Raw genomic sequence first — 25,041 nt, forward strand, 5'->3', positions numbered from 1 at the left:
TCTGTTGGCCTGGACAGGGCATAGACCAGTGGTGCACAAACTTTTTTAGCTATGACCCAGAATTATCGATCCATCCTTGTTGCAGTGAAACCTAATGTAGTATTCATTCATTGATCATTAATTGATAATTATGTAAAATGCCACAATTAGGCTGAATAAAAAAATAAAAAATAAAATACATGAAAATGCATGAAGGGTTCATTCCAAGTTCCAAATTGACTTATTTTTATTAGCAGCCAGTCACCATGTCCCGGTTGAGTCAGGTCAGTTACTAAATACAATCTTTTGGGAAATTAAATAATGTAATCATTTTCAATTACTGAAAAATCAAACATTGAAAATGTTGCACCAAAATGGATACATTCACAAAAACTCGCTCAGCCATTAACAGGCCATGCCCATGCCATCCCATAAGTATCCCATAATTAACGACTCCTCAACATTTCCCCCACAGAACCCACCCCACAACCTACCCCCTAGTCTTTCACAGGTGGAAAGAGTTTGCACACAGAGAGGCTGTGTTTACACAACATCAGTACATTGCTGAGAAAGAACTCTATCTAGCAGGGGAAGGGTGTCAGAAGCTGAGGTGTGATTAGGATGGCAGGGGATTGAAAAAGGGGACCCCCCACTGTTCTACTGAGCTCTCGGGTTGAAAATGGCCATATCTATAATGTAATTATAATATTGTCCCCACTCCTTTGGGGTATTTTTGTGTGTGATTTGTCCTGTGCTCTTAACTGTAAATTGTCACTATTAGGAGCAGCGGGCAAGTGCCATATACAGTGCCCGGGGAGCAGTTACTGCAGGGTTTAAGTGTCATGCTCATGACACTTACAAACCTGGCCGGGGTGTGAGCCATGAAGTCCGTGGACCTTCTGTTTCCCAGGCGGCCTCTCAACATTCAGCTATTTTTGTACTAAAAAAATTAAGCTTCCAATGCAACTGTTATCTAATTACACATTTTTCATATATAGTTGGGGCTGAAGTTAATATTTTTTTCATAATGTAATCAAGTATTTCATATTACATTTAGTCATTTAGGCTAGGATACTGTTGAGCATCCATAAAAAACAAACACAAACATTAATCTCTAAAAGGGTGCTGTTAACACTACGCATCAAATAAGACCTAATGACCAGAGCCGTCTGGGAGAAATGCGGGGCCCGGTGCGCGCGCGTGCGTGCGTGGAGTACGATTTTTTTGCGGTTTCTGTTGGATATATCCGAGTTTTGGGTGGTTATTTGCGGTTATTTTTGCCCTCAAAACATTAAGTTGGGTGTCATGTTGGGTGTCATGTTAAAAAAAAATGTTCCCGTTTTTTTGCGAGGCCCCCCCCAGCGCGGGGCCCGGTGCGACCGCACCGTTCGCACCACCCTTCCTGCGGCTCTGCTAATGACAGTGTTCCTGTCCTACTCAGCTGTGGGGTCATGAGAATAATTAACTAGGCTAATTGCCCATACTAATGTTTTGGTTTCATTCCTGGCCATTTGGTGTCGATAAGAAGTTGTCCAATGATCACAAACAAACGCCATCCATCACACTGAAACGTGATACTATCTCAAACGCCCAGCATCTATTCTTGCTCAAGGCGTGAATGAGGCCAGATGGCAGTGTTGCCAGGTTTCGTGAGAGAAATAAGCAAACTAGGTCTATGAAAACAAGCCCAAATTGGCAACTTGCAAATAGCCAGAAATCGCTTATAATAAGCGGACATGGCAACGCTGCCAGATGGGCCAGATGGCTCATTCAGATGCTGATGCTGCGATGGGAGGTCCTAAGGTTGCGTACACATGCGCATCCTGTCTCTTCTGCCGTTCATTCATTTTGCAGTGCACCTACAGTAGTATTGTGCGGTCAGATCACATTCAGAATAGCGCGAGCTTGACCTAAGAAAACACGACACGGTAAGCAATGCATGATCGTGAACATAATGTATTATTAATTATATTAATACTCTTCGACTATCTACTCTACTGTGTCATGTTGGTAATGATGACATAAACACAACGCTAGCGCAGCTAATAATAATGATGCGGTAATACGACTCGGGCTAGCGGATATAGCCGGGCTGCTCGCTGCCCCGTTTAGCATAGCTGTCGTGATTGTCTGTCTGTGGCTCAATACAAAATGTCTGATGTAAATGTTGGCCTCTTTGCTAAATAGGCTGTAGCCTACCTCGGGCTGCATTGTGTTGCTGTTTTGTTGTTATGCTCCGTCCTCCCCTAGCCTCCCCTTATGTAGCCCCGGGACTCAGTGGTACGGAAAGCAATATAAGTACATTTACTCAAGTATTGTACCTAAGTACAATTTTGAGGTATTTTTTACTTTACTGAAGTATTTCCAATTTTCAGTAGGCCTACGTTTACTTCTACTCCACTACATCTCAGAGGAAGATATTATACTTTTACTCCACTACAATTATTTTAAAACTTTAGTTACTAGTTACTTTGTAGATTTTGATTATCATTACAAAACATGCATTAACCCCTTCAGCCCTATATACATTTCGGCCATTTGAAAATAGCAGATCTACAAGCTCACAATGCGTCGCGAGATTGTGAGCTTGTAGATCTGCTATTTTCAACTAACTTAGTCTGGGGTGCCTGGCGACAGTTAAGTTGTTGGATTTATTGGTCGTATGATCGTATCGCATATTTGAACGCATTGATATTTCACTTCGGATGTGTATTGTAATAGCAAAATTGGGGTGGTAATGATATAGCATAAAACAACTGAAAGAAACACAACACACAGAAGTGCTGACTTCGCTCCCGATCAGCTGCAGTGGCAGTCTGGCAGATGGGATACAGGAAAAGTAGGCACTTGAGACGTCTGGGCACTGGGCACCTCAATGTGAAATTGGCATTTTTTTCCAAAATGTGAAAAAGTTAAGAATAAAGGTAGACTATGCTTTGAAAAATGGTCTGAATTAATGTAAAGTATAGGCCTACATGATTTGAACATGCTTGGTACATCATTGTCAGACCTATAAATGTACCCATCAATTTATTGTTTATGCCTTAATGACTGGCTATCCACAGGGTTTATAGCAATTTGCAGCAATTGTTGAAATGTTAGGACTTAAATGTCAAACGTTCAAGCATGTTCAAAATAAATCATGTATAGCCTACTTCACCTTAGTTCAACTTCAGACCATTTTCCAAAGCATAGGCTTACATCTATTTTTTTATTTTGTAAAAAAAGAAAGAAAAAAGATTTAACAGACTTCTCAGTTCCCGTTCTTTCTACAGACATCCGGAGAAACATGTCAATACCTTCAAATTTGCAATATGATGTTGGAAAAATAAAATAGGTTAAAAAAAATACACTTTTCACCCGCCAACTGCAGTCAGTCCTGGATGGCAATGATATGTGACGCAACTCACACAAGTCACAGAGCTACAGGGACTGGGGAGATCAGATGGGGATATCCTAGCCCAGCCAGTGCCTCTCATGCAATAGTTTTGTATTTTTTATGTTTGTTTTGATATAATCAATGCCAAAATATATATATATATTTTTTAATTGTTTTGGTTGAAATTGTGAAAAAGTGTGTGTGGAAGTGAGTGAGTAGGCTAGATTGACCTCAACATGACATCTCGCGGAGGACCCAGACCTGGTGGTGGTACTAATGGAAGTGACTTCAAACCCAGACCTGGTGGTGGTACTAATGGAAGTGACTTCAAACCCAGACCTGGTGGTGGTACTAATGGAAGTGACTTCAAACCCAGACCTGGTGGTGGTACTAATGGATACGACTTCAAACATAAGGAGAAGGCCTCACTCTACAAGGAGAAGGTCCCAGATTACCAGATGAGGCAAGTGTACTTTATATCTGTTTAGTTAACCTTTTCATTATGTATAACATTTTTGTATATATAATAACAAGCTGTCGTTGCCATTGGTCAGAAAAAGATGTCTTTAAAAACAGTCAATATCTGCAATCATACACTCTAAGTAAATACAATCTTGTTCCTTGCAGTGCTTCCCTGAAGTCTGAGATTTGGAAGTTGAACTTGGTCCATATTCTGCTCTGGCTCCTGGTAGCAGCCCATGCGACTGTCAGCAACTTGAACCTTGTGCCACATGACACAGTCTCCATGCCATTCCAGTGGGAGTACCCTTACTTGTTGAGCCTCCTTCCACTGCTCACCAGCTGCCTGTCATTGCCAAGTAGCAACATTAGTTACTTAGTAATATCCATGATCAGCGCTGGACTGTTCTCTATGGCGCCTCTCATCTATGGATGTATGGAGATGTTCCCTGTAGCCCAGCAGCTCTACCGCCATGGCAAGGCCTACCGTTTCATCTTTGGCTTCTCTGCTGTGACTGTTATGTACTTAGTCATGGTGGTAGCTGTGCAAGTGCATGCCTGGCAGATATACTACAGCAAGAAGCTATTAGACGCATGGTTCGATGCCACTCAAGAGAAGAAGAAGAAATAGTGGAATAACAAATATTTATTACTGCATCCCCCCCCCCTCTATAATCTTTTTTCCCCATCATTATTATTGCAATTCAGGGGTCATTTGCAGCCAACAGTAAGAAGTGATTAGATACACGGAGGATTTTTATGTTTTGTTTCTTCAAACATTTGTTGAAGCTTAAGCAATATTGCTGGTAAATAATGTGAATGTGGTGTCCAGTCCACTCAATGGGGGTGTGACAAAGTCAGGGAGTACCAGGCCAGCAAACATGACCTGCTATTATCACTCTGCACAATGGAGCTGCTTCAATCACAACAAATCCACCTTTCTCTTTGCTATTCAGAGGTGTCATTATTCTAGGAGAGTTCTGTTCTGTTCTGTTTAGGAGCAGGGTATTACTACCCTGCTCCTAAACAGCGTCATAGTTTGGCATGATAAGAAATTATGACGAAAATAAACACTTACACATGTACACTGCTAAAGGCATGCATCATACATCTTTTGCTTGACAGTTATTTATTAAAGGAAGCACCTTTGTCTCCACACTGCTATTGTCTACCATAGTCATAACCCTACCTCTCATGATTGAATCGGTCTGTTTTGGTTTCTCCTATATGTATTTGTATAATATACATTTAATAAAAAGTGGTTATTACAGTTATTGCCAATATTATTGTTACATCATCCAGCTATATGGCCCTTTAATGAAGCATCATACGATTTGTTTTATAGCTATTCTGGATCTCAACCAATTAGGCCCTATAGGCCTATGTCATATATAATATATAATAAGACAAATGTGCACTGCGAAAATAGAAATGATGAGCTTGTAGATCTGCATTTTTTTTTGCAATATATACTTATTTTCTTAAAATGTTATCCTATAATGACATGCCCAAAATATTGACAAGAGTGAGGTTGATATTGGTTAAAATATTTATTGTTAACCACTTAAACCACAGCATCCTAGAAAATAGCAGGTCGACAAGCTCACAACGAGGCATAGTGTGAGCTTGTCAATCGGCTATTTTCTGCGAAAGCTTTCCCCACAATAACAGAAAACAGAAAATACACTAGTTTAGAGCCCTGAGGGACTCCGCTCAACCATAATGGGGTTTAAGTGGAAAGTGGATCCTCATGCAATTCTGTCACCCCTGTCACCCTGCTCATGATGCAAACCAATTGCGCATGCGCACGGCCGTGTGTGCCACGTACTGCTGACGTTGCCAGTCGGGTCGGGATACTTCCTGATGTTGGGACATTGTTGCTACATAGCTAACAGGTTTGATATCTACCACGGTATCGTCCAAACCTGTAACTCAGAGCGAGGTCAGCTCGTCTGTTTCAGGTGAGAGGACGGATATTTAGAGAAATATACTTTGTTAGTATCCACGAAGCTCCTATGTGTTGTGTGTGAACCAATGGATAGTTAGCTGTTAGCTTCGCTACATTAGCTACACAGTGAGCAAGCGTTTACTCACCCCAAACAGGTGTCGGGATAATGTCTCATAGAAAGTAGAGACATAGAATACTTTAATGTTGGTCTGCTTTAATGCGTTTTTTAATTACTTAGGTTTTACTGTTAAGTGTTCTATTGATGTGTCATTGCGAATCGGCTTGTACACAAGCCGTTTAGCCGGTTGTTTTGCCTAAAAGTGTCATTTTAGGGGGATATTTTGGGGAACCCAACATCTACCATAATATCATCGCTCCGTGTTATTGTCATGCACGGTTTAGCAGAATAGCAGATAAGTGACACAGGAACATGGCCTATATAGCTAATGTTGGTTAAACCTTAGCCTCGGATCAAGACTATCATAGATCCAAGGCTAGTTAAACCTATTGCGATGTATACGCCATTGACAGACCGATGACACAGCCTTTAGATTAGAATAAGTATGTTGTTGACTGTTTTAAATAGTTAATTTGAGCGTCCTGACATAAAACTGTAAGGAAAATGTTGTTTTTGTATTTTGCAAGCGTTATGTAGTTAAATGTAGCTATTGGGCTAAAACGTCGGTAGCTATAGCCACACAAATCCCTAGCATCCAGCCAATTATTCATCTGGCAACCACTACATTGGCTCGCCTTGGTTTACATGTTATTCAGCATTGCCGGCACGTCACCGGGTGGCGTTCATCAGACTGGGGCAAATAAACGACAGATTATCTCCTAAAAACCCAAATGATAGGCTAACTCCTAGATAGATGTCATATGCCAAGGCCAGTGTTTATTCTGACTGCAAAGTGCCTACCAACAATCACATTTTCACATAGCACAATCACATAGCCTCCCTGTTAACTACACACTTTCCATTCATTCATTCATCTTGATAACAGTTAATCCCTTATCAATTGGATTGGTGTTTTTGCAACACACACACACTTACACACCAAAAGTGAATCCATAAGGAGTCAGGTCCCAAAGTTGCCACCTCACCTGGTGATATCTGACCCTTAGACTTTGGAAGCAGAGTGTTATAACATAGCTGAACTAGGAGACCGGATTCCCTGCTTTTCCTTACTTAACTACCTTGATTGGATTTTGTTCTTCTCACAGTAAAGGTTAGTAACACAAAGTTGATTTATCAGGCAACAGTCCAGTACCTGAGGGTAGTGGTGGCTTAATCTTGTTTGAACATAGCTTTGCGACTGAAACATCACACATTCAGATTATGTGGATTTACATTATATTATTGGTAATGTGCGATTGTTGACCTCACCAACGGAAAATAAATAACAGATGGCTATTGAGTCGTTGCATTAGAATCATTGCAAACAAACACAACTCACAGCAATGACAGATTTTAGTTCTACATTACCGATCTCCTCAGAAAGCATGACAGCATGTCTCCATGTAAAGATCCATGCCAATATGACTTCAGTCAACTTGCCTCGATAAATAGGATAAAATCCATGCACTCACTGTAGAGCACATAATTTGCTTAGCATTGCATGAAACCTTATTTTGTCTAATCAGAATGCTCAAATAAACCTAGTAGCATTGTTGTCATAGCTTTACAGTAATATAGAAAATACCCCCCCCCCCCCCCCCAGCAAAAACAAAAAAACTTCACATCTAGCAAGTGTTGTGTTCTTTGTGTTTTTTTTAATCCCCCTTTATCATTCCAACAATTTCGTCCGTAAGTGGTGGGAGCAGAAGAGGGCAGACTGCACCATGAACGGCCAGCTGGACCTGAGTGGGAAGCTGATCATCAAAGCTCAGCTGGGTGACGACATCAGACGCATCCCCATCCACAATGAGGACATCACCTATGATGAGCTGGTGCTGATGATGCAGCGTGTGTTCCGGGGAAAGCTGCAGAGCAACGACGAAGTCACCATCAAGTACAAGGACGAGGGTAAAGCCTGATTTATACTTAATAGTATTGTGGTGTCGATTGTGGTGTACTGAAAGGAACTTATTTTCAAGCTAATGTGTCAGTTCTTTTCGGACCTGTGAAAACCTCTGCCAGCCTCTTCAGACTCCATCTCATCCAGTAGTACTACTCCTCAACATATTACTAGGCCCTCCAAATATTCTTCTATCAGACAGAAGGCAAGTGACACAGTTTTAGTTCGGTAAAATGTGCTAAATATTGAAAAATATTACGCGCATGCACACTGAAACTAGGAAGGGCCGTGCCCTTTTGGCGACAGCCTATTTAGGGCCATGCTTGTCGGGAACATTGCCAGTTGTTCCATTTATACTGCTATGTGGCACAAATGTTAGGCGAAGTTTGGCCAATCAGTTAAGCTGACGGGTCGGGTTAGCCAATCTGGGACTTATACTGGCTTAGCGGCACAAACGTGACGTGACGCCAATCCGTGAAGCCGATGGTTTTGGGTTGGCCAATCAGGGAAGCCAATGAATACAATCTCCAGAACACACCGTGCATTTCATTTCTGCATCTTTCTCAGACGATACACATATTTGTGATTTTTCGGTTCTCGGAAACCGTTGGTTCGAATTGCCATACGGCTCTGCACACCTCTGGGTTATATGAAACACACGCTCAAAGTTTGACACCGGACGGTCAGGACAGGGATGAAGTTTGTGTGACACACATGCAGAGATTCTGTGAATTATAGTGTGTATATATATATATAAAATATATAAACAGATGATGATATAGATTGATAGATAAGGGCACTGTCACTTTAAGACTAAAACGAGAGGTCGCATATTTGATGATGTTGTGGGTGATGTCATTGGTAGGCGATACTACAAACTAACAATGTGTTACATTAGTGATATGTTGTTAGCTTGTAGATCTGTTCTTTTTGGACGCGAGTCATGCAACACTGTCGTACTACGTATACTTTCTGATGTGCAACGCCAAAATTCTCTCGACACATGACGTCTCTTACCAGCCTGCTAGATCTGATAAGAGTCTCTAAACCCAAATCTTATAGATTCTTGGGTCTCAATAACTTCAGAACCGGGTCCGAACCAGAACTGGGTTTTTGTTGATCGGATGAATGGGCCTCGAGATATGTGAAGGACAGACAGACATACAGACAGAATTTATATTTAGTTGTTGTTTACTTGTTCACGGATGTAAGTATGTTACTTAGTTTAGCCTCTTTCCCATATGAACTACCATATGAACATTGTCCAGTGTTGCCCTTTCCCTTTCACACATGGAGCACACAACAGGATGTCTATTTCAGAGAATTCAAACTACAAGCTCTCACATAGTTGTAATTGTCTGTTTGATTTGGCAAGGGGTGGTGTCTGGGTGGACGCACGCGTTAACTCTCCCACTTCAGAGTGCGAGGGAGAGATGCATGCAAGGATTAAATGCAATCTTTTTTTTATTAATTTCCTTCCACAGAATATGACATATGTGAAAATAAAATATGAAATACGCATAGGAATTAAACTATTTGACATGCAGTCTCCCATTGATGCACCCGCTATTAGGACTGTAAATAAAGATCAGTCAAACCATTTTCGAAAGTGTATTGACACGCTCAAATGTTTGTAATGAGGCTACAAAGGGGCAGTATGGGAATACAGAAAGGGCGGATATGTTTCATTCATGAAAATAAAGATATGAAGCGTGTTCATCGGAAATGTAACTACGGTAAAGAGACTTCCATAATCAATAGCTAATAAGCGAAACATTGTTAAAACACAAACAACACCTCTTTATTGCTGTAGTAATGTTGACGACAAGGTGCAACCTAATTTTCCTATGAGCTGGACAAAGCTTTGTCTACATTACTATGATGGCCAGGAGGTGTCATTTGTGAAGTTCAAATGTGAATATATTTCCAATTCCAGTATCTCTTGCTCCAAACAACTCGGAAAGACTCTGCATGTTGCTGGCAGAATTTCACCGAATGCATTGGGAATTGTTATTTCAGAGTCTTTGCAGGGCAAGTCACAGAATGCATTGGGAAGTGTTATGTCAGAGTTTCACATGTCCTTACAGTAGTACAATAGTATACATACCAGTGATGCGTGGGCCGACCCGTAGCCCGCAGGTCTCTATCCCCCTCTCTCTCTCTCTATCGCTCCCTCTGTCCCCCCCTCTCTCTCTTTCTCTGGAAAGCAATTGAATGGACTTATTTTTGTGTTTTTTTTTGTTGTTGTTTTTTGACGGGTTGCGGGACGGGCTGGGTCGTTGATTTATATTCATTTTTGTGGGTTGGGGCTGGTTGTGCTCCCGTGCGTGGCGGGCAGGGCTGGTTATGAAAAAACCTGACCCGCGCATCACTAATACATACAGTATATGTTAGAAATCATCAAAAGAATAATTTGAACATAGTTATCATAAAGTACAACATATTGGCCAAGTGTCCCATAATCCCAGTAAAGGATATAGGCGGCTGCTCTCGTATATATATTCCTTTACTTTCTATTTAGTATAACATAACGTTTTCTATTTATAGTATAACATAAAGTCTGTTCTGTGTTCCCTCTTCTCTCCTCTTGCAGATGATGATCTCATCACCATATTTGACAGCTCTGACCTGTCCTTCGCCATCCAGTGCAGTAGAATACTCAAACTCACTTTGTTTGGTAAGATATGAGAGTATTTCCAAAGTTTAACATCTCACAGACACAGATTTGCTCTTCATTGTTTGTCAAAAACATGTTGATAAACTGAATATACTGTACCATATGTACCAGAATAATCAAATGTACTCTTATAATCTTTTTAAACATAAATGTATTTTAATTGTGATACAATTACTTAATCCTTTATATTGATGATTATGTCCTCTATACATTTATGTTTGAAGTTAGCAGAAACCTGCCACTGGAGGGCAGTGTAAGCATGTGTTTCAGCCCACTCAATTGCCTGACAGCTTTTCCCCTCCCTCCTGAGTAATGCCAAAGCTCCAGCTCATATTATGAGTTGGAGCTTTGGTATTGTTTTTGCTGCAGCTTGCCAGGCAAACAAATGGATATATTCAGCAAAGACTAGTTACTCTGCCAGTTATACTTGTTCTTGCTCTCTGTTTAAATATTTTGACAGATATAGACCAGTGCATTGCATTAAAGGGGTAGTTCACCCAAAACATTTTATTTCTATGTTTTACTCACTCCATGATGAATACAAGGAGAATTTTTGTTTGTATAACATTCCTTAAAGTTGAAGGAAAAATCAAAAAACTAAGAAAATACTTAGAAGTAAACGGCAGCTGCGATTAACAACAAAACTATATCAAAATATTTGAATAAACTCCAAAACAAGTGTAATCTCACTAGCGCTAGTGGTGTTTGCCTTTCTAAAATATAACCGTTACAAGAAAAAAATAAACATTTAAACTACTTCCGGGCAAAATCGCCTCATACACAAGTAAAGAACGCGCCTGGGCGTACTCGTGGGGTTCAACTGGAGCTCATTCACACACACACACGAGTGCCCAAGTGCGTGTGTGATTTGTGCACGAGGCGATTCGTCTCTAGCGTTAGCAAGATAGTTTGGATACACTATGAGTGTTTTTTCGAGTATATAAACTGTTTTTGGATTTCTTCATTCGCCGTTAAAGAAATGTTACACAAATGAAAATTCACCTTGTATTCCTCACATCATGGGGTGAGTAAAAGTTATAAATAAAGACATATTTTGGGTGAACTTAAGTCTGTCAGTGTCTTTACGTGTCAGACACACCTCTGTGATCTCTTATGGAAATGTGATGTAATTTCCTTTTCTCCACTCTCAATTACTCCACTGTACAGTCCACCGTCCCTGCTATTATTAGCTAGGGAGCACAGAGAAGTCAAAATAAAAGCAATGAGGGAGAAAAATGAATGCTCTGTTGTATTATTTTTGCTCCATCCCAATTACAGTTGAGCTCTGGAGCATTGACACATGTCATGACCTCACATGGAAGCGCTTTTCCCAGACGTGTGTTGAGATTCGGAGCGGGTGGAAATAGCTGGAATCTCCCAGCAGTCCATGTCTCCATCCAATGCCTCCTGAACCCCCCACCCCAACCCCTAAAGGCTGTGACAGACTAAGCCATAGTCAGATCAGATGGCCGAAACTCATTTGTAGAATGTCTGGTGTGTACACTGTCGTCTGTGGTAGTGGGGCGTCTGCGTTAGTCGTGCACCCGACCATCAAGCACAATCACCGGTGGCAATAATGGGGGGGGGGGGGAGCTCTCAGGTTGTGTGTGTATGTGAGAGAGAGCGCACGCAAGAGGGATGTACGGATGTTTAATGTCAGTAGCTAGGCAGAAGGCAAGTTTGTGTGAGAGAGACTGCAAAGTTGCAATGTTAGGTGCCGTTTCCACTGAGAACGCCTTTTGAGCTGGCAGCACCAGTCCGCCATGCATTTCTATGGTGGTGCACTCCTCTTCCCACCGTCCGAGCATCGCGCTTCAGCGCTCCCGGCCTTTTGGCCGCAGCGCCCTGGGCGCTTCAAGCCGGAAACGGTTCAACTTTTTGGAAGGTGTGCCGGTCATTTGATCCTCCTGATCGTATGTGACAATCCCAGTAATTTACAACCTGACATTGAATCATTACTACAACCACAAGAAGTCCATGTTTAAAAAAAAACGGGACACGCAATAACCCCACGTTTGCAACTACTTTCGCCTGCGCACTCCACCGGGTATGGACTAGTTAGCTAGTGAGCTTGTAGATGTGCTATTTTTGATATTACAGTAATCGTATGGCAGTAGTATACTGTATAGGGCTTAAGTGGTTAACTGTATTTGTAGTGCCTACAAAAATACATTGAATGCAGTTGTTGCAGCCACAGTGGTGCAGGTCACACGGTCACCAGGGTCATCCTCAGACCTCAGACCAGTGCCCTGCCGCACCCATGTTTCCGTGGTTTCATGGTCTGTTGGACTCCTATTGTAGCTGGCAGGGTGTGGTGGTGATGAGGCTGCCATCCCGTCTCTTTTGCAGCCCGGCTCTTGGACTATTGCTGTAACCTCGAGTCTGCAATGTGAAGAGCCCTGAGGAAGGAGCACTGGGCTATAAATAGTAGACGTATTGCATTGCGACACGATGTGAACTTGTAGATCGGATATTTTCGATATTGTAAGTAAAAATTAAAGCTTAACATATTAGTAAACTGTGAATAATACACGTTCCTTAGAGCAAACATGACCTCTCAAACATTCCTTTTACATGACAAGCACTCAGGCTGCTCCCATGATCGCAGTATGTGGTCAACTGTTGGCAACAGGAAACACCTACACGGATGTGAGCAGCATGAACCAATGCAGCTTGGTTAGTTTGCCATGTACTATGACAGATGCCCTGACATTTAAGCACAGTAAATGTTAATCCCAAAAACACACACTCTCATGGTTTGGTTTGGAACTTGTTCAGTTTTATCCCCAGGAATGTTCCCTGAATCACGGAGCTCAATTCTGCAACTCATCCATTTTGATGTCACCCACAGGTTCAAGTTCAAGGCCTCATTGTCCCCAACAGAACATTTGTCTTGCAGCAAAGTGTGCACAGTAATACATATAATTTCTTTTTAAATACATGAACATACACCACATGAATAAGAGAAGACTGTATTATGCAAGTCTTCTGTTAGAGTGATCAAGGATCGTGTTCTATCCATCACTGTCCAGGAGGTCCAACACAGTGGGATGGCTGCTGTGTGGAGACGGAGAAATGTTTGGCTTGGCTTAACTGAATTCCCTTCAATAAATATAACTGTGATGATTTGCTCACTTTCTCTTCTCTCTCTTTCTTTATCCTCAGTAAATGGTCAGCCACGACCCCTGGAATCCAGTCAGGTGAAATACCTGCGCCGGGAGCTCATTGAGCTCAGGAACAAAGTCAACAGCCTCCTGGACAGCTTGGAACCCCCCACAGATCCTGGCCTGGCTGCGACAGCACCAGACAGTGGTAAATGCACACAAACTTGCCAAAACAAAATCACACTTATTTGTTAAATGTTTTGGTATGTGGAAATACTGTTGAACCAAATTAGTTTAACAGGTTATTTTACTGCAGACTGTGGAAGATAACCACACAGCGGCATACTTGATATGAAATGAAGAATACCCATTGTACGACAAGTGTGCCATGGTACCTTATCACCACCCCCACCCCCGATACAATAGACTGGCTGACTCCACGGCAGTGCTAAAACATCGTTAGACAGTAATACTCGTTTTACAGACTAGAGTGTTTTTTACTTTTAGATGAGGTTGTAAACCTTCGCTGTTATGTTTCTAATGACTGCTAATGGAGATGGCATTAACAATAACGCTAATAACACTTCTTCTTAATCCATACACCCCCAGCCAAAATCATAAAATCGGCACCAACGTTTTGTGTGTGATCCGGCACGCGGCAAGCATGACCAAACAGGTGGATTTGTTTTTCCTGGACTCGGGTAGAAGAGTCTTTTACTAGGCATTTGTTGTATTAACGCCCAAAACCAGAGGTTTGTGACGAACAGCCCAAATCTCTCAAAAGCCCTCGTAAGATGTACTCATGCGATGGTTTTATAGTTTAATAACAATGGATCTGTTTCCAATGAACGCCCCTCCACAGATGACTCCACACTAGTGCTAGTTCTGCTATATTTGCTATTTTCTCTCTGCCTGTATCTATTTTCTGTATCTACTTTTCCATGTAGCATCATGGTTTTGATTACTTCTTTCTAAAAACATACCCCCCTTTTACTCCTCTCTAGAGTCAATGGACGGGCGAGAGGGGAAGATGGTGATGGCTGACCCAGTAGTGAAGCAGGCCACCCCGGTCAGTGCTGCTAGCATGTCAGCCTTCGACCCCCTGAAGAACCAGGATGAGGTCAACAAGAATGTCATCTCAGCCTTCGGCTTGAGCGAGGACCATGCGTCAGGTAGTACAGATATCACTGAATTAATCTCAGGATTCAATGTTGAAAGTTAACTTGTTTTGGGTTTGTTTGAGTTCCTGAGTTTGAGTTCCTTGAGTTCCTGTCTGCTGTAGAAACATTAGTTAATATAAATAACACATAAGTATTAGTTATAAATAATTAGATATAGATAATGCGTACACATACAGTATCAGTTAATGTATGTAGGAATATCTCACTCTAGCTCCCCCTGGTGTTGCAGCTGAGGAGCGCTCAGGAACCCCAGACAGTATTGCCTCTTCCTCGTCTGCAGCTCCACCACCTGCTGTGGCCCCTCAGCCCCAGGCTCCCTATGCAGGAGTACAGCAGGGAGCCCCAGCATCCATGGATGGTGAGACACACACACACACACACACACACACACACACACACACACACACACCCACCACACACACCACACACACCACACACACACACACACACACACACACACACACACACACACACACACACACACACACACACACACACACACACACACACACACACACTCTTATCCTGTATTGTTCTAGTGTATAATGGATTATTAAGGTGTACACATTTGTTTTACCACTGCAAGTACACACAGAGACACACTCCAAGGAGGAACGTGCATATGTGAGTAGGAACCTATAAAAGCATAATGCAGAGAGTCTGAGACTAGCTGTTGGGCTGGTTTAGCACCTCTGACTATCTATAAATAAATGGTAGCAGTCCACTGAGACCTCCTGCACACATGTGTGTATGTGTGTGTGTTTGCTGTGGTCAGTGTGGTGCAACATTGGGTGTAATTCCAGAATTGCTGCCAATTCTGCCTCACTAAAATCTCCCCCCCTACTGAGAGAGGAAGTTGGAATATGTTTCACCTGGACACTGATCCAAGGCCAAAGCACAGTTATGGCTCTAACCTAATAATACTGGGGTTGTATACCATTAGCTGAGGCTAAATCTGAACCTTATGATAACCTCTACCAGGAATGTCTGTAAAGGTTCGGTTGGAGTGTCATTGGAGTGGTCGGCTCCAGTAGTATTGGTCCCTAGCACAAATGTCATCGTCCAGTGGTTCTCAACCTGTGGGTCGAGACCCACGCGGGGGGTCCCCAAATGATTTTGGCGGGTCCCCAGATGATTAGCTTAATGTGCAACTTTGTTTACTCAATCAACAGTAAACAAACCAACATACAGCATATGAGTGTACACTGTACATGGTATCTGGATATTTCTAAAGTGACAATTTAAGGACTTTTAAGACCTTTTTAACACCTGAAACACCTCAAAAGTAATCAACGAACTATAATAGGAAAAATTGTCAAACTTAGGCCAAATTGTGAAATATTACCAAACAAACAAAATGTAATGCCTCAACTCCTACAATTCCAAGTGCTTGTAAGGGTGGGGTGTCCAGTTCCCTGACAAGCAAAATAATCATATTATGATTATTTTGGGGGGTCGCAGCCTGATAAGGTTGAGAACCAATGCTACACCACCCAGGAGTGTTTTTCCTTCTCTGTTCCCCACGCAGTTTTTTACTACTACTTTTTTATATGAATGAGTCAGTGTCACAATAATTGAATCCCTATTTTTCTTATGAAAATTGGTCCAGAGTTATAGACGCTACAAATAAATGTTTTATTATATTGTGCAAGCATCTGAATTCAGCTTAGGCTTATTTTGGTAAAACACACATCTCTCACTCTTTCTTACACGCTGCTTTTTCTTGTCACCCAGACATAACTGTGACTAAAGCATTTACTCCAGGAACGCACTTAGCCGTGATATTATCGCTGTAGATGGTTTTATTGAATCTAGATGCGTGCCATAGTGCCACTCTCGCTCAGTCTGCCCGTTATTCACCGTGAGATGTAATTTCATGCCCCTCTATGTTTGCCCATTCTTAAATCAATTTCATTTGTGTGCATGGAAGATTAGCAGACTGTCTGTAGGCTGCTTGACATAACTAAGATCTACGAACAGGCAGCAATGGTAATGGCTACACACTCACAGCACACTGTTGTTACAGTTCTACTTAACAGCTGCTCATTCCTACATTGGACATATTCTTGTAGAGCCTCAGTAGGTTCCATTAAATGAGGAATGAGCCCTGTGGTTCACCACAGAGGAATCTTAATCAGCGTTGTGTAAACAACACTGTCCGGCCGGCCGAGCATTCATCTTAGTTAGTGGAGGCCTTATCACGGCCCCCTCCTTGTCTTATCGCTTAACACTGACATGTTGGACCCGGACCCAAGGCTACACAGAAAAGGGGTTTGTCTCCGAGGGAGAGATAAATGAACGAGGGATCAGAAATACTGTATTGGAGAAGGAATGAAAATAAACAGCCCCAACTCCCCTCCATCTCCTCGGCACTGATCCACTCCAGGATGCAGGTCAGACAGAAAGCAGTTTTCCACGCTAATCTCGTCTGTCCGTGCTCTCCGCCCGAAATGTGCAATTAGGAGCGGGCTTTTCACGTTCTCACTCATGTCTTCATACAGAGGCGCAGGTGCAGCCCTGTAAGTGAAGCATTGCCTGGTGTATACCACCTCGATCTTGGACAGCGTTGAGCATTTCTCACTTGTGGCTCAGCTCAGTCGGCCGCAGAGGCAAGTTAAATGTAGGAGAAACTCTCCAGTGGTACCCTTAGAGAGCCATAACTTAGCCACACAGCACCCTAGAGCCACCATGCAGTGGCATGGTGACTCCCTTAACCACACCTGCAACACTGGAAAATCAGCACACACATGGTTGTTGTGAAAACCATCAGTTTGCGGTTTGGCCCAGGCAAAGGCTCTATATAGGGTCTGGTTTGCGCTTAGTACATCCAGGTGGTGGGGATGGCTCAGTCACATTATTCAGGCGTAGTCTGACAGAAACATAACTAGCCTTAAAAAAAATGGCAAGCTCAGCAGAAAGCACCCAATGTATTTCTTTGTATTCCCGTAACACCAGAGCTGCCTTAAAAGCCAGACCTTTTCTCATGACAACGACTCGTTGCGCTTGCCACTTTGATGTTCACATTTGACTGTTTTTCCAGGCAGAGGCAGGTATGCCTGCTGCAGCAGCCAACGAGATAACAGCACGGAGGTCTGATGGGCTTGTCTGCATGAGCCTTTCAAGTCTCCTGAAACACAGAGGCACATGATTTCCAGGAATTGTAGTTGTGGTGGGGTTCATATGCCCCCACCACGTCTGCATTGATACCCCTCTCGTGTTTGTGTGCATGTCTTCATCCAATAGATTCAGCACTGAGCCACTGACCTTGGGTCTGTTGGTGACTTTGGCCAAATTATGTCTTGCCATGCATTGGTGGGCCGACCAGATGCAATAACGAACACGGCAGAGTTTTCTGGAAATCCATGGAATAGACTATCGTCCTCTTGTTTGTTCCCTCTTCGGTCCCTCCCTTCCTCTTTCTCTTGATTTCCAAAGCTGCAGATGGTCGGCACACGGCTGTAGTTGCCGACATATTTCTCCTAGCCAGGCATTCCCGTGGCGTGCAGGGCCCCTTCTCCTACTTCACCCTGTCCTCCTCGATGGTCCTCACTACTCTCCTGTGTCTAGCTGCAGAGAGACTGTTAGTCAGCATGCCAACTTCTAGCTTCACCATTATAGCAGGACAGTAAATGTCTGTAGGCTATTGAATAATGGGCTAAAACAAAGACCTGCCAATGTATGAGAAGTTATATAAGGAAATAGCTGAGGTTTGATTCCAAATGAGCATATGTGGTCTTTTAAAGATACCCTCAGGCTCACTTCAATGCCAGCATAGGTTACTGGTGGCCACAAGAATGCTGCTAATTAGATCCATAAGCAGATGGTATAGATTTTTTTCCCTTTAGTGTAAAAGATGCTGATGAATTTAGGCAGTAGATTGTTAAGGCAAATGGTGAAATGCGCACGTGTGCAAGAATGGATCGGACAGTTGCGTGAGGCTCTTTTTTTTTATCAGATGGGCAGACGTGTGTTTGGTGGGATTTAGTTCTTAGTTTCCAAACAGGCCCGTGTTTTCTCATGACTCCCTTATTAAGGCATCCCTAGAAGTCGGACGAATTACAGGCAAACTGCGTTTTCCACGGAATCATTTTTCCAGTTCTGTTTTCGCTTCTCCAAAAGCGATGGGCCAACTGCCTACCTCTCCACAGACCTCCAGTCATTTCTCTGTTCCCTGAGCAGGCTGATGGCCCGCATATTGTATTCACTGAAGAGAAATGAACTCCCCAGGCCAATGAGGCCTGACGGCAGCCCATCCTTCCATCACTGTTGCATAACACACATGATGGATCGCAGACTGGAGACAACATGCGAAGCAGCCAATTTCACACACACATGTGCACCGACTCACACAGTAAAGATCATGGCGTTCATGTTTTGAGTCATTGTCAGTGGGCTGACAGATGGTTGCCACATCATGACTGACACCAGTGCACTGCAAAGCTATACTTTTGCTAAATACATATTTTGTTGTAAGTATTTCATATCATCAATTAGCATAATGTGAAGTTTCCATGACTTAGTAGTTCATACTTTATTTTCATTTTAAGTTTATGAGTTTTCTTTTTGTCTTCCATTGGATTTCTGACACATAAAGCTTCAGCTGCTAGAACTTGGCATGCATTCCATTGTGCGCATGCAACTGGAATTCCCATAAGGGGAATAAACGGTATCGTATCACATGCATCTCGGCATTATCTCTGAATTATCGTAATGTGACTGTGCTACTGTGAAACTGCTGTGTGAGTTGCTGCATTACTGCAAGGGTTCCCAAACCTTTCAGGCTGCGACCCCCCGAAAATAATCTTATTTGAACTGGGGACCCCCCACCCTGACGAGCTCGAATTGTAGGCATTCCGTTTAGTTTGACTCGGTTCCACAGATAATTATTGTGAAAATAGCCGAACTACAAGCCAAATAGCCGATCTACAAGTAGATCTGCTATTTTCACTATGTCTGCCTCTTTCTTACGTAATATTTCACAATATGGCCAATTTGGTATGAAAGAGATCTTAAAAGTAATTAAATTGTAACTTAAGAAATGTGCAGATACCCTGTATACACATATACACTTATGTTGGTTTGTTTACTGTTTAGTGAGAAAATGTTGCACATTAAGCTAATGATCTGGGGACGCCCCCCAAAATAATTTGTGGACCCCCCTTGGGAGTCCCGACCCACAGTTTGGGAACCACTCTATTACTGGACTGTAGTGCCAGCTCGCTAAACTGACCTTTTCTGACTAAATTAGTCCTTTGAAGAATTACGTTAGTTGTCTCTCCCGCAGGCCATAGGCCTCTTTAAACTCTCAGGAGTTCCATAGGGCTCCATTATCATCCTTCTCAAAGTATGGAAAATCGGCACTCGGGTTTTACTGGCACATGAAAAACCAGTGAACCCTGGTACAGCCTTCTCTCATTTGTCTTTACCCTTTGTGCATTTTATGTGTTGTCGCCCTACTTTACATGCCAGGCAGGAGATCTTGGAGTGTGTTTGGGCCTTGTAAAGGGGAAAAAAACGTTTTGCCAAGTCTTTGCATGTTTGCTGAACATGCAGACATTAGTTGGAAAACTTTGCCTGCTGGTTTTCAGAGGGGGAAGAAAAAAGTTTCCATGTTTTCTGAACACAAAATGGAACCATAATTGTGTCAAGAGAGTATTGATTAGTGCTACGATAATCAAAGAGACTCCTCATCTAATATGATGTTCCAGACTAGGCTCACTTTAGTGTTCACCCTGAAGAGTGTGTTATTGAGAAGGTTGTAGTGGGATGACTGGGATCATCCTCCACATGTGGACATAGACAATGTGGACTGGTGAAGTCATGGTTAATAAAAGCATTGAAGGAAGTCGCTGTCTACAGACTTAGACAGGCCTGTTTGCACAGACGGCAGTCTCTCTGCACCGATTCAGAGACGTGTTTGGATTATGCATGTGTTTGTGTACATTTCTTTATGGTGGGTGGTTATATGGGTCTGTTTAGTGAGAGTGAGAGTCTTTGTATGTACAGTATGGAGCCCCCCCCCCCCTCATGTATTTCTGTCTGCAGAGGCACCTGTCCTGTGTGCTGTGCTGTTTAGCTTGGAGCTCCAAAGCTGACTGTATGTGCCATAAAGAGTTGCGTCTCGGCACTAGGCTTTTGGGAACAAATGGTTTTATAATGGTGCTTGCAGCTGTTTGCGCTGAGGCACTGCTTTTCTATTCTGTCCTGATGCACAGGTGTAGATGTGTGTGCAAGTAGAGGCATGTTGCACATGGCATTGGATAAAGGCGCATATTAATGATGCGTAGACTAATTGTATATTTGCTTTTTTAAGTACTGTCTATCAGAATTTCCGCTAGGAACTTATGATGCCGGCCAACATGTCTGGAAAGATTTGAGGTCGTCATAAAACAAAAAATAGTCATTTGGACTAAATAAGCCCAAGGGGGATGAGAGTTAAAACAAATATACATTTAATAGACATAGTCAATTTCATAAAATGACTGGCCATGTTAAGTTATTTATTCTCATAGTTTAATAGCTTCCGTTCATATCTGAAGAACTCTTAGATCTGTGCATGCACCCTTGCTCATCTCATCAGAGTAAAGAAATGATGAAACTTCACTTTGAGTGTATTTTCTTTTACCACACATTATGTCCAACAGGATTTTTATTTTGCAGGTAATTACTGGCTAATGGAAACGCAGCTGTCTACATGTGGTATGGTAACAAGCTGTAAAATTGTAAGTGCTTGTGTCCTGAGACTGTGTTTGTGTATGCGTCTTTAGGCCAGGTGTACCAGCAATACCAGGCTCCAGGTGGATACCCCCCTCAGCAGCCAGCTGCTCCACAACAGCAGCAGTATGGTATGCAGTACTCGGGTAAGAAGAAAATATACTCACAGTTAACTTACCACATGCACACAGTGGACATTTTCCTCTTAGTTTGAGTATTTTGCTCTTAATATGAACAAAATGGCCACCACTAATGTTTATTGCAACGTCAGTTCTTATTCCTTTTGGTCAGGGTGACTTAAAGTGAATACAAAAATCTTTTGTCTCTCTTAGCAGGATACAGCTCCCAGCCTGGAGCCCCCCAGCCTGGTCCTCCACAGCCCCAGCAGCAACAGCAGCAGTTCCAGAACTACCCACCCCCTGCCTCCCAGGCACCTGCCCCTGGTCAGGCACCAACCCCAGGTTTCCAGGGTGGCCAGCAGCAGCAGCAGCAGCAACCACCACCACAGGGAGCCCAGCAGTATCCCCCGGGAGCCTACCCTGCCCAAAACTACACTTCCCAGGCTTCCCAGCCTGCCAACTACAGCATGCCCCCCAGCTCCCAACCTGGCCAAGGGTACCAGCCCCGCCCAGGGTACACCCCTCCTCCAGGTGGCACCCCTCCGCCAGGGGCCGCTAACCCCTACGCCCGCAACCGTCCTCCTTACGGCCACACTCAGGGCTACACTCAGCCAGGCCCTGGATACCGGTAAAAGAGAAATGGAACGTTAAAATCCTCATATACAACCGACCCCCCCTGCCCCCCCCCTACACGGCGTGCAGATCTGCCCTCTTGCCCCACCCCCGCTCCACCCGTACAAATATCAAAATGTCCAAATACGCCAAACCCCTGTCCTTACCTTCAGTCTGATCTTGTATGTATGTATGCCGTCTCTCCAACACACCACTGTGCTCTGTCCCTGCTGTGGGACATGTTTTCAATTTTCTGCTCCCACCATACACACACACACACACACTCTCTCACTCTGTCTCTACTACCCCCCCCCCCCCCCCCCCCCCCCCCACCACCACACCACTCTCCTCTCTGTCTGTCGTTGTAAAGATGTTAATGAGTCTGTATCTGCACACACTGAAACCAGGCTGTCGTTTGAACTGTCGTTGGTGGTTTTCTTTGCGGTAAGCGCACGCGTTTGGCTGATGTGACCGACATCCACGTCTTCAGTCGTGCTCGTCAATGCAGAGATGAAGTTTGATGCTCTTAAGCGTTCAGCTGAACTACATATGGGTTCACACAGAGCACTTGGTTAGGCGTTTCTAAGACACTATCCTAATGAAGTCATCCCCCCCCCCCCCTTTTGTCGTCGTCATTTTGTTTTATTTGATCATATCCCATCACCATGTTGGTATTAATGATGTTCCATTGAAACTACCCTATGTTGGGAACACTACTAGCTGAGGGACGTGTAGGTCAATGCACTCAGAAGGATCCTACAATGTTTAGCCTTTTAGATCACCTCCAGCATGGCTTATTGCTAATGCTGTCTCTCTCTCTCTCTATCTCTATCTCTATCTCTTTCTGTCTCTTGTTTTACTAATATATAAATCAGAAATTCCACCTTCAAGTGATATTGTTTGTTAATGTATAAACTGTAACATTTTTTTTCTCCTATGAAACCTAATAAAGGACTGAGACCCAGTTTGAAGTTTGTGTTGATATTTGGTTCCTGTTGGCACTGCTCTTTGTTGTTCCCTCTGTCTCTCTCTCTCTCTCTCCACACTTTGCTCACGTTGTGGTTTGTGAGTTCATGTCTCTTGTGTTGAGCTTGGCTTACCAATGCCCTCTCTCTCCCACCCGGATTTGGAAAACTGTGGTAATGCTGGTATTCATATTTGTTTTCCTGATGGAGGGTTGTGGTTGGCCGGGTCCGATGGCAAGGGAACATGTGGCTGGTCCCTCATGTCAAACTGTCTAAACTGAGCAAGGAAAAACTGTGCACAGAGTTTATTATGGATGATTTGGTTTTGTGTCTGTATTATGTAATCTGTACATACATTTAGTGCTGTATGTTTCAACAAGAAATATCACATTTTGGATGTTTGTTTTCGTTACTTTTAATGTATAGCCAACATGCAGAGAACAGTGATGTGATGTGAAATGTAAATAAGTGTAGAGGGCTGTCCCTCCACACCAAGAACGATAACTGTAAATGGTTCTATGGCTATAGAGTCTATACCACAACTAATGGTAATGACAGTAGACAAGCACACTAAGCCTTTGTACATTGACATTACATAAACGTGATGTCATTCCCACGTCCCCCCATGTCCATTGCCACATTGACAATGCATTGGGCGCTTAAAGTTAAATATCTCAAACTACAAATGATTTCAAAGACAAAATCTCAAGCATGCATGTCCACAGTAAGGTGGAATTCTTGAACTGTGAATGGAGTTTCTTGGTGAAAGTGTTTTTTTGAGGTCCCAAAACCTTCCATCCGCCTCCATTCTAAATCTCTGAACTTTTAAAGGAGTACAATTCTAAAACTATGCAACATTTCAAAGATTCCTTTTCAGGCAAACATGTCCAGAGTAAGATCAACATTTTAAAGTATGAATGAGGTTACTAGGCGTAAGTATGTAGTTGTAAGCCTGCCTTTAAATGTCCATTGCCGCATCGACAATGAATGGGGCGCTTAAAGTTAAATATCTCCAAAACTACAAATGATTTCAAAAGAAAAAATCTCAAGCATGCATGTCCACAGTAAGGTGGAATTTTTGAACTGTGAATGGAGTTTCTAGGTGAAAGTGTTTTTTTGAGGTCCCAAATTCGTCCATCGACCTCCATTATAAATCTCTGAACTTTTAAAGGAGTACAATTCTAAAACTATTAAACATTTCAAAGATTCCCTTTCAGGCAAACATGTCCACAGTAAGATGAACATTTTAAAGTTTGAATGGGGTTTCTATTCTATATATGACATTTTGAATCATTACAGTCAGTTCACCTTCTTTTGGGTCTTGAGTCTTGGGAAAGAAAAAAAAAGTGTGGCAGTTGGATTTGAACCAGGAATCTTCTGGTTGCAAGTCCTGTATCTAAACCACTGCACATCAGAGGTCCTCACATATTCTGTTGACTTGCGTGGAATTTGTCTGAAAGATTATATAAAGGTAAAAGCCCCAGGTAAAAGTTAGAAAGATGTCCTTGTGAGATATGAACTCAGGACCTTCAGTGTGTAAGGCCTGAATCTTAACCACTGCTCCATCATGGTACATACTTTCTATGGTGTCTTACACGCTGTCCAGTGAAAGATCAGATAAAGTGCAAGAGTCAGGTATTTGTTGGAAACCTGTCCTGGTCGGATTTGAACCGGTAACCTTCTGGTTGCAGGTCCTGTAACTAAACCACTGCACCACAGAGGTTCTGACTTGTTCTGTTAACTTAGCCTTCAAAACTTTGTACCCTTTTCCCTTTAAATATCCATTGCCATTGACAATGCATTAGGCGCTTAAAGTTAAATATTTCAAAAACTACAAATCTTTACAAGGTAAAACATCTCAAGGATGCATGTCCACAGTAAGGGGG

The 25,041-nt window shown here is 42.8% G+C and overlaps 2 protein-coding genes across 4 annotated transcripts; both read left to right on the forward strand.

Annotated features, from left to right (window-relative positions):
• Positions 1-1,776: 1,776 nt before the first annotated feature.
• jagn1a (jagunal homolog 1a) lies at positions 1,777-5,073 on the forward strand. The gene is made up of 3 exons (XM_084084019.1): positions 1,777-1,907; positions 3,555-3,821; positions 3,986-5,073. Exons 2-3 carry the CDS (start codon positions 3,595-3,597, stop codon positions 4,446-4,448), a joined length of 690 nt encoding a protein of 229 aa, XP_083940145.1. The 5' UTR covers positions 1,777-1,907; positions 3,555-3,594; the 3' UTR covers positions 4,449-5,073.
• A 566-nt stretch (positions 5,074-5,639) lies between these two features.
• tfg (trafficking from ER to golgi regulator) lies at positions 5,640-23,155 on the forward strand. 3 transcript variants are annotated; one of them, XM_084084636.1, is made up of 8 exons: positions 5,640-5,778; positions 7,578-7,791; positions 10,377-10,460; positions 13,626-13,772; positions 14,569-14,736; positions 14,957-15,103; positions 21,513-21,605; positions 21,792-23,155. In XM_084084636.1, exons 2-8 carry the CDS (start codon positions 7,608-7,610, stop codon positions 22,208-22,210), a joined length of 1,242 nt encoding a protein of 413 aa, XP_083940762.1. In that variant the 5' UTR covers positions 5,640-5,778; positions 7,578-7,607; the 3' UTR covers positions 22,211-23,155. The 3 variants fall into 3 exon arrangements, with proteins under 3 accessions (XP_083940762.1, XP_083940763.1, XP_083940764.1); XM_084084637.1 differs by having other exon boundaries at positions 21,795-23,155; XM_084084638.1 differs by having other exon boundaries at positions 14,975-15,103.
• Positions 23,156-25,041: the final 1,886 nt, after the last annotated feature.

The sequence above is a fragment of the Gymnoscopelus microlampas genome, assembly GCF_963454915.1.
Source record: "Gymnoscopelus microlampas genome assembly, chromosome: 17".
In the NCBI taxonomy this organism is placed as follows: domain Eukaryota; kingdom Metazoa; phylum Chordata; class Actinopteri; order Myctophiformes; family Myctophidae; genus Gymnoscopelus; species Gymnoscopelus microlampas.

Coding starts and splice junctions, on each gene's coding strand:
- jagn1a (XM_084084019.1), top strand. CDS start 3,595: ATGACATCTCGCGGAGGACCCAGACCTGGTGGTGGTACTAATGGAAGT. Junction 3,822..3,985: donor GTCCCAGATTACCAGATGAG/GCAAGTGTACTT, acceptor TGTTCCTTGCAG/TGCTTCCCTGAAGTCTGAGA.
- tfg (XM_084084636.1), top strand. CDS start 7,608: ATGAACGGCCAGCTGGACCTGAGTGGGAAGCTGATCATCAAAGCTCAG. Junction 13,773..14,568: donor TGCGACAGCACCAGACAGTG/GTAAATGCACAC, acceptor ACTCCTCTCTAG/AGTCAATGGACGGGCGAGAG. Junction 15,104..21,512: donor AGCCCCAGCATCCATGGATG/GTGAGACACACA, acceptor ATGCGTCTTTAG/GCCAGGTGTACCAGCAATAC.